The 10,396-nt window shown below is 46.8% G+C and overlaps 1 protein-coding gene across 1 annotated transcript in view; it reads right to left on the bottom strand.

Moving 5' to 3' along the window:
• Positions 1-838: 838 nt before the first annotated feature.
• The window catches only part of LOC142303290 (solute carrier family 22 member 4-like), a 133,784-nt gene continuing 124,226 nt past the window's right edge, over positions 839-10,396 (bottom strand). Inside the window, exon 10 of the mRNA XM_075344538.1 lies at positions 839-1,528. Within this exon, the coding sequence (XP_075200653.1) occupies positions 1,438-1,528 (91 nt within the window). The 3' untranslated portion in view covers positions 839-1,437. The remainder of the gene's footprint in view (positions 1,529-10,396) is intronic.

Here is a 10,396-nt window from a genome sequence, read left to right as displayed (position 1 = left end):
AGGTATTACGTTGAACTTTTGGACCAATTGAAGGCAGAAGACCAAAAGGTGCAACAAGCTGTGCAAAGGAATCTTTTTCCTGCAAGACAACTCCTACTCTCACACTGCACAAGCGACCATGGCAAAACTGGCAAAGCTGGGCTTCCAGCTGGTTGACCATCCCCCTTTTTCACCAGATCTAGCTCCCTCCGACTATCATCTGTTTCCAAACCTGAAGAAACACCTCAAGGTTACCAAATTTCACACCATTTCTGATGCCATGGCTGTTACAGATGCCTGTGGTTTGAGGCACAACCGAAATCCTTCTTTTTGCTAGGCTTACAGAGCTTGGAATACCGATGTAAGAAGTGTGTTGACATCAGTGGAGAGTATGTGGAATAAATGTAAAGTTTCATCATGCTATCTCATTTCTTCTGGGTAAAGACAAAGACTTATCAGCAGTAGGTATATAACATATATGCTTTTTTAATGCATTACCTCTGTGGAAACGCAAAAAACACATGTAATCAACACATGTACCTTCATAAACAAAGCAGCTTTATTCAAAACTTGACATGTGAAAGGAGACAAAAACCACAGCATCAAAAACACAATAAAAACGCGCTGAAAAATTCAATAAAATAATACAAGTATCCTAGTTCTAAATTAGGGCACTTGTATTTTTTATTGCTGCAGAAATGCTGCAGAAAATCTGCAACATCAAAAACTCTTAAATACCCATAGTGGGAATGTAGTCTTAGAAGGTTTGCCTTCGTCCAGACAGCATCTTGCCCAGAAGGATTGAGAAAGCCTCAACCAATACTTTCAGTCCCTTTATGTAAGAAAATAGACAACAAACATGGCTGCCAAGTTTTATTTATATATAGAAAGTGTTAGATAATCGTTCAATGAACAGAACTCATTTTTGGTCCCAATTTGTTGCAACCTAATATAGGCTGTATAGTAGAAAACCCTAATCTTTTAGTCCGTGTGAGTCAAGAAAACTGTGATCTTCCACTCTCTCTGGATTCTGTAGTTTGGTATCACTTCAGTAAAATAGGTAAACACAGGTCCAAAAGATCTGAATGTTCACATGACCTCAATCACCAGAATTCCATAATGTCAGAAATTATTACCAAAAATCACACAATGCTAATTTACATACATAAAAAAAACCATAAAAACTGGATAAAAATGCTATATCAACGTCCACCTGAGCGGTGACTGAAGGAATACATAGAGAAAATAGGAAGACAGCAATGCTTCATGTCACTGTGGCTCTGTTCTCTGGATTACGAGACATTGGTTGCTCCGCACCTCTTCTCTACACTGTACATACTTGTACATGGAGATGTTCTTTAAATGAAATATGATGTCACTGGAAATCTTTCTTAAAGGCACAGTACAGTCAACAAGAGACATGATTAGATACCCTGATTACAACAAAGGATCCGAGCATCATAACTTTGTGTTCATTAATATGATGTCATTTTTTAGGGCCTCTGAATTTTCATGAAAACCTTTATTGGTGTTCTTTTTGCAACACATTCTGTAAAGTAAGAAAAATGGCATTTAGTAACAATGACAATGAACATATAAGTAATTTATGAAAACATCCCCATTTCAGATGTAAGTTGCTTGCTGGTCCCTGTATCCCACGTCCCACTCCCTGGACAGAGACATATTTCCTGCTGAAGTACCCATTGGAGAGCATTTTCCCACTCCCTAATCTTATGCACATTTTGGAGCACAGAAAGTAACGGATTTATTGCTTAAGAAAACCATCACGTATTACTGCTGACAGTTCACTGTGAATTTGCAGTTTGTACCTCCACAATTCCACATGGGGAAACCTAAGCTTTCCCTCAGCAATGTAGGCTGACTGATAATATACTTAAATTACAAATTCTGGTCTTATTATAAGGTATATGGGCTTTGATGTCACTCTGGTGAGGTTCCATACACCGTTCACATAGTTTTCTGGTTTTATCATGGAGGTCAGGGGCATCCTGTATTGTGGCCTGGTGTGGGTAAGGCTGGCTTTTTTCTGTGACCAGTTATAAGGTGCTATAATCTAATAGGCTGTGAACCAAACACTGTGCATCACACCTATCTGTGTGACTGGTGCCTTATACAAACCTTATCAGTGTGCATTTACAATCGCCCCCTCCATAAATGGTAGACATGTTAGTGGTGGTGTCATCAGTATTTTGCACTGATGCTGCTGTTTTTATCATGGGCGTCTGCTTCACTCTTTAGTGTAGGGGTCTCAAACACACGGCCTATGGGCTGCAAGCAGCTCCTGAAGCTGCTTCTTGCAACCCACAGGCACGGAGACCCCTAACAATTGCGGCCCGATACAGGGGGTAGACATCGCCATCACTTTACTTCAATTGAATGTATTGACATTCGCCGTGCAAAGACAAGCTCATACACAGACGTCAGCTGCTGGCCTCTGATTGGTCAGCCTTTACCACTGGCAGGGGTCAACATGCCTGCGAGCTGCAAGAGCCAGAAAAGAGGACATCGAGGGAACGGACGACAGGTGGGAGGAATCTTTTTTCTTTATGTGTATATGAAGAATGGCATTATAGGGGACATTACTACATGATGGAACATTACTACAAGAAGAGGACCACCATGGGCATATTAAGGCAATGGGAAAATGACTGGCACATTACTACAGGATGGGGACAAGGATGGGGATATTACTACAGAATGTAGACCAGGATGGGGAAATTACTATAGTATGGAGACCAGGATGGGCACATTAGTACAGGATGGGGACAGGGATGGGGACAATAATACAGGATGTTGAAATTACTACAGGATGGGCACATTACTACAGAATTTTGACCAGGCAGGGCACATTATATAGCATGAAAATGTTTTGCCATTAAAAATGCTTTTGTTTATATAAACTAAAATAAAGAAAAAAAATGCAAGTTTGTTATCACCAAATCTGTAACAACTCAAATTATAAAACTGTACCATAACCCATTTGATGAATGCTATTTAAAAATAAATAAATAAATAATCAAGCAAAACATGTTAAAAAAAAGTGATCCAAAGGTGTATATAAAAAAAATATGGTATCACTAAAAATGTCACTTTGCCCTACAAAACATCCGGCCTCCCAAATTATTTTTTTTCTATGTGTGGTCCATATACCCAGACGAGTTTGAGACTTCTGCTTTAGTGCATTAGTAGTTTACCTGTTGGTGGGAGGGAAGCCTGATTGTTTTTTCTGTGATGTATTCTGTACTGGAAATATACATATTATCATTGCTGATGTAATTTATGGGTAGTGCTTAAGTTCTATGTGTGATCCCTGATTCCTCTCCTGCACACTTAAAGGGAACCTGTCACCATTTGTTTGGCCTATAAGCTGCGGCCACCACCACCGGGCTCTTATATAGTGCCATCGTTGCTAAGTGCTGGGCAGTTATTTCAATGGCAGTTAGTCAGGGCAGAAGTCAGGTAAACTACTCATAGACACCTTCTGTTTCCACCATGACTATTATTTCTTTTTCTATCATCCTTTGTGCCTTTACTGTCCACTTCCACCACCCTGTCTCCCCTCCATCACCACTCATCCACATCAGTCCCTCTCTCCTCCCCTCTCCTATGTACAGCTCCCACGCTCTTTTCACTTACCTTAATAAGGCCACTCCTTCATGCTCCAGGGTCTGGCAGAAAAAGCCATGCCAAAAGTCCAAAAACAATCTGATCTTTCTCCTTCTACTCCTACTTCTTTCAGGTGATATCTCTCCGAATCCTGGTCCTCCCCATGCTAACTTTACCCCCTCCCCCACCTCCCATAGAAACCCTGATAATCTTATTAATATTAGTTGTACACCCTCACTTCCCTCTTGTAATTGTGCTCTCTGGAATCCACAGTCCGTATGTAACAAGCTTCCTTACATCAACAACCTCTTTCTCAATAACTCTCTTAACCTACTAGCCCTCACTGAAACCTGGATTCAGGATTCTGACACTACTTCCCCTGCTGCCATCTCTCACGATGGTTTACACTTTTCCCATTCACCAAGACCTGGAAACAGACTTGGTGGTGGAGTTGGTTTACTCCTGTCCCCACAATGCACCTTCCAGGTCATCCCCCCAGCTCCATCACTCTCATTCCCATCCTTTGAAGTCCACACCATCAGACTCTTCCATCCCCTCTCCCTCAGAGTAGCTGTCATATACCGTCCCCAGGCTCACCCACCCGGTTCCTTGACCACTTTTCAGCCTGGCTACCGCACTTCATGTCCTCAGAATTATCAACCCTTATCCTAGGAAACTTTAACATACCCATGAACAGCTCCCCCTCTCCATCTGCATCCCAGCTTCTATCTCTTACCACCTCCCTTGGCCTCTCACAGCTCTCATCCTCTGAGACATATAAAGATGGTAACACCCTTGACCTGGTCTTTATCAGCCTCTGCTCAATCTCTCACTTTGACTATTCACCTCTTCCCCTCTCTGACCACAACATCCTCTCCTTCATGCTCACAAACCCTCGCCCACCCCAGCACACTCCCACCTATCATACATTGAGAAACCTACAGGCCATTGACTCTTAGACACTTACAGAATCTCTACACTCATCACTGTCCCCTATCTCCTCACTTTCCTGTCCTGATCTGGCTGTAAAGCACTACAATGACACACTCAAAAGTACCCTAGACCAAGTAGCGCCCCTCACCTCCAGAAAGACGAAACACAGAGTAAAACAGCCCTGGCTCACATCCCAAACTATTTCTCCAGTGATGCTCCAGGAGTGCCGAACGCCTATGGCGGAAAACCCGCACAACAGAAAACTTCATCCATTACAAGTTCATGTTTAGGACCTACAACTCTTCCCTTCACCTCGCCAAACAGACCTACTTCACCACCCTTATTTGCTCACTATCCAACAATCCAAAGAAGCTCTTTGACACCTTTCACTCCCTCCTCAGTCCAAAAGTACAGACCCCTATCACAGACCTTCATGCTGATGACCTGGCCTCGTATTTCACAGAGAAAATAGAAAACATCCACCGAGAGATCAGCTCCCAGCCACCAAGTGTTGTGAATCCCATCCCTCCCCATATCCCATCCAGCTCACTTTCCACATTTGACCCAGTCACAGAGGAGCAAGTCTCCAGGCTCCTATCCTCTTCTCGTCCTACCACTTGCCCTACTGATCCCTTCCCCTCACCTCTACTCCAGTCCCTCGCTCCGGTTGTCACCACTCACCTAACTAAAATCTTCAATCTATCTCTCTCCTCTGGTATCTTCCCTTCCTCCGTCAAACACTCTATCATTACTTCATTGTTAAAAAAAACCTCCCTTGATCCGTCCTGCACAAGCAACTACAGACCAGTCTCCAATCTCTCCTTCGTCTCCAAACTCTTGGAGCGCCTGGTCTACTCTCACCTCACCCGCTACCTTTCCACCCACTCTCTTCTAGATCCTTTACAGCAGGGGTGGGCAATTAATTTTTCCATGGGGCCACATAAGAAATTGGGATGGTTTTAGAGGGCCGGACTAATATAATTACCTCGGCTCTACATCATTATATGTATATAAAAGATGTAGAACCGAGTTAGTTATAGTAGTCCGGCATTATATATATATATATATATATATATATATATATATATATATATATATAATATATGTGTGTGTGTATATATATGTAAATATCTATATATATATATTGTAACGTTGCGCCCTGCAACGTGGGGGTTTCACTCGCTTGCAGCGGTGTGAGGTAGCTTCAGCAACACACGTACACAGTCTCTTCATAGAAATTCTGGCAGTTTATTAAAAACACTCAGCATAAACTGCCCTCAAACATAAACAATAAGTCCATAATGGAAGTTTAGCAACTTCCCCACTCTCTGGCTCCTGCCAGCGTACAACTTTAGCCAAGGTTCCTTCCAGCACCCAGGGCCCTCTGAAGACCCCTGCCTGTCTCTCCTCCAGGAGAGATTCGGCCCTACAGCCCTGGCCTGGCTGCACTCACCTCAGACTCAATATCAGAGCCTTGTGATCAGCCTCCATGCAGGCTGATACACCCAGAGCTCCCGGCTCTCGCTTGTTTCCAGTCCACACACTGGACATCTAGAGCCAGTCTCTCTCTAGACTGCCCTAGACACACTTCATGCAGAACTCTCGGCTCTGCTCTCACACTCTCCCAGCATACACGCTGGAAGTCTAGAGCTAGTCTCTAACTAGACTGCCCTAGACACACCTCTCCCAGGTTCAGAGACAGGATTGCTTTAACCCCTGGAGCCACACCCACAGGTGGTAAGGAGTGTGTAATCAGCATCACACACCCTTCCATGGCTCTGCATGTAATGCAATCCTGTGGAACCACAGGTCCCAGCCAGCTTCACATTGCAGAGCACCCACGCTTCTGCAAAACATACCGGCCCTTTGTAATACAGCCGGTTGATACCTCACATACCCTCCCCCTCTGTTCAAACCCGTAGGGGAGAACACTTGCCAATGACCTGGGGCCGCGAGACAGGGCATCCCCGCTGCCATGCCCCACCAGTTGAGAGGGCCGTCCAAGAACAGTAGTCCCTGAGGCATCGCCCGACACTGTCACCAAACCCTGTCTGGTCAACCTAGGGTTAAAGGACGTCCCATTTCCAGACCGTTCTCTCCCTGACCCCCTCCCAGGGTCACCGTAGTAGAGAGACATGTCCCCAGTCAAACCTACAGTCTTGTCCGAACCTAGGCTTTCTCGAGTACCCCCAAGGCTACTGTCGGGCACTCTAAGCTCATAGCGGCCACTATCTACAGTACATCGTATGTTACCACTCTGTCGGCGATTCCTTTTATCGCGCGTCTGAACTACTGGACCGACACGCCATCTTCCACTTCTTTCCCCTGAACAACGGGTGGAAGACGGCTGCTGTCCCCCACACAGTTGGCGAAGCTGCTCCTTAATTTTCAGGTTTTCTTGCCACAACCGCTCCATGTCACGTACATGGTGTACCCGATATTCAATAAGGCTTCGAATGTTTCCAAGACTCTCTACAGTCCCGACACAAACAAACGGAACCATACCAGCTTCCCTGGGTATCTTGCTCTCATTAGCAGCAGGGATTCTTAATCTCACCAATCCTGATTTATTCACCATGTCTTGCATGACTCGTCCGGTTTTTCCAATGACTCTCCCCACCAGAGCCCGGGGTACTTGGACAATATCTTCCGCCAGACTCTGCGCTTTCCTTTTATACTCTAGCTGTCTAGTGGCTTCCTCATTTTGCAGTTGGACCTGCCACTTCATACGAACACATCTGAAGTGCATGTCCTTTAGAATAGCCACCCGCTGCCCAGTAATTTCACTGGTGGACAATATCACTAACTGTTCAGCCCCTGGGGTGCAGTAGACCTCACACGCTTCCACAGCTCTCTTAAATTCGTCATGCATGCACTCGGTGGCACACGCTTCTCTTAAGTCCTTAGGTATATCCACCATGCACTTGACTACAGAAGTCTCATTCATCCCTGCCACATGCTTGTCAAGTTTAGCTTCCAGAGTCAGCTCTCTTTGGGCCTCCCCTGCTTCAACATGTTTGGTCAGGATTGACACTCGCTGCTCCATCTGCTCCAAGGCTCCCTGGGACTTGGACTGGTACTCTGCCAAGCGACTTCGGAGCTCAGCCACTTCTTTCTCCAGCTCCCTTACTCGACTCTCAGTAGCCTGCCTAAGAAGTATCTCTTGTTGCAGATGGTCTTTGCTCATCCTCTTGAATGAGTCTTCACTTGCGGACCTCTCTGGTCTACGACACACTATTTCTGAGGCTTCTTCCATCTCAGCTTCAGAACGTTTGGGTTTCAGGCTCTTAGCTGAGCCAATCTTCTTGTCTGCGATCTTGGTCTTACCCACTGAGTCAGTCAGGCTCTCAGCTTCTGATGAGACCTCATGTCCAGACTTCACCTCTTCCTCAGAGGCTCTTTCCGCTTTTACAGCACCTGCTGTGTCTTGGGACTTCACTGCATTCCCTCCAACTTCCACTTGGGTCTCTGCAGTGTCACCCTCTGCCTTCTCTTGGGCATTTACAGCATCGCCTTCTACCAGGGTGTTACGCCCTTCAGCACGGCACTCTGTTCTTCTTAGAACCTTGGCACCATTTTCAACATTCATCACTTCACCACTGGGTAGCTTACCAGTCTGCTCACCATAACCTTTGTGGATTTGTACTCCACCAACACTGCCCTGGATTCCTTCTCCTATATTGTTCTGTAGGATGTCATCTCGTACAGTGCTATCATCCAACAGACCTCCAGCTTCATGCATGGAAATTATAGGAGACACCGCCATTACGTCTTTGGTCGGTTCCTCCCCTGCAATTTCACCCTGCTGGTTTCTGTCGTGACAATGTGTCAGTTCAGTCTTTGATTCCTCTTTCTTTTGCAGGATATCACTGTCTGACTCTTCCGTAGCATGTGTTACTAGCACCATGTTTTCATTAACCAGGCATATCACTTTCTCTGCACCCTCAGACGGCGTACACTGTGCCCCCTCTCGGCGCTTATTACGTCTTCGGCGTCGGGAGGAAGTTTTGCCCTTCTCGCCCATCTGTACCACACTGTACTCGTTTGTCACCTTACTAGAGTCAGTGTCTTTACTGGAGTCATCATCACTCCCCCTGGTATCCTGGACTATCATGTCCCCACTTAACCAGATATCTGCCTCCCTTTCTGGAGCTACCCCGTTTTTAACGGTCACACTATCGGTTATTCCCTTAGTCCTTATGTCACTAAGTTGGGTCCGTCCATCATTTTCTTTGGTCACCCCTAACTTAGGACAGTCAATTTTAGGAGGTGCTATCTCCTCCTTACCACACATAACTGCACAACAAGGACCCCTTTTCACCTCCCAATGTGGTGGGGTTTCCTTTGGGCTGTTCCGGCTCTTACACAAGCAACCGTATACGTCCCCCTGCTTCCACAAGTGCACAAATAATTTAGAGTCCCAACCTATAATAATTGGGTGCAGTAAATCTGAGACTACACCAACATCATGAGAACCACTGTCCCAGGCTGTCTTAATGACCACTCTGGAGACCGGGTATTCTGTCTCATTACTGTGGGTGCAGCCAACGTGGATCTTCCTTCCAGGAATCAAGTGGACATCAGAGGTGGCCCTCACCAGAGTCACCAAGCTCCTTGAGTCTACGACCCCTGTTACAGATTCCCCATCCACTTCCACGGAACACAGACGTGGCTTCTCGTCGGATGGGTGGTCTATATTGCAAACAGGACACTTGTGGCATGAACACTGTTGTCCCTGGCTACAGTCCATCTGCGCCACTTCACCCTTGGATTTGGGATGCTCCGCACCCTTTTGGGGGACCACCGCTTTCTGGGACTCCATCCCCTTATGGGCAACCACCCCTTTATGGGACTCCACCCCCTTATGGGCAACCACCCCTTTATGGGCAACCACCCCCTTATGGGCAACCACCCCCTTATGGGCAACCACCCCCTTTTGCGGTTTCCATGCAATGTCCTTAGCCCCCAGTTCACACCGTTTGCCCTTGTCTCCCTGGGCACCCAGTGTCCATACTGGCCCCTGAAGGGAATGCTCAAACTGGTCCATGGCTGTGACATCGCTACACACAGACAGCTCCTGCTGTCCCCGGACCAGGAACTGGTACAGCTCCTCCACAATGTCCGCAGGGACCATTCCCTCTTTTTGGCTTTCAGCCCCCACTGCTGTCACTGGACCTCCTGGCACATGCCGTTGGCGCTGCTGGCTCTGCAGCAGCTGGTTCAGGAGCTCCTCCATGCTGCAACGAAAAGAGGAACAGGAGGGGCGCTCCAATGGGTAATACCCGGTGGTCAAAGACAGGGGGGGTTAGAGAACCACTAACCTTTCCGGGTTGTACCGCCCGTACAACCAGGATCTCCAGCCTGTGGTGTATCACTGCTCACCAAGCAGGGCCTTGCAATTCCGGCTGGCCTGGAACCTCCAGTCGCTGGACTCTCGCCACTGCAGCACGGGTCCCCAACGACCTGCTGATTCACCACCAGGTGCTTGAGAGCGCTGTCCCTGTTCGTGGACCCGCCGATCCACCGCAAACCGCTTCAAAAATTTTTCGTGGACCCGCCGATCCACCGCAAGCAGTCCGTATCCACAGGAATATGTCCTAGGCCGTTGCCCCTAGCAACCAGGCTGCGTTGCCCCTAGCAACCAGACCGCATGCCCGCATTCGAGACACCATATGTAACGTTGCGCCCTGCAACGTGGGGGTTTCACTCGCTTGCAGCGGTGTGAGGTAGCTTCAGCAACACACGTACACAGTCTCTTCATAGAAATTCTGGCAGTTTATTAAAAACACTCAGCATAAACTGCCCTCAAACATAAACAATAAGTCCATAATGGAAGTTTAGCAACTTCCCCACTCTC

Source organism: Anomaloglossus baeobatrachus, chromosome 4 (genome assembly GCF_048569485.1).
Source record: "Anomaloglossus baeobatrachus isolate aAnoBae1 chromosome 4, aAnoBae1.hap1, whole genome shotgun sequence".
In the NCBI taxonomy this organism is placed as follows: Eukaryota; Metazoa; Chordata; class Amphibia; order Anura; family Aromobatidae; genus Anomaloglossus; species Anomaloglossus baeobatrachus.
This window is presented reverse-complemented; position numbering and strand designations above follow the sequence as displayed.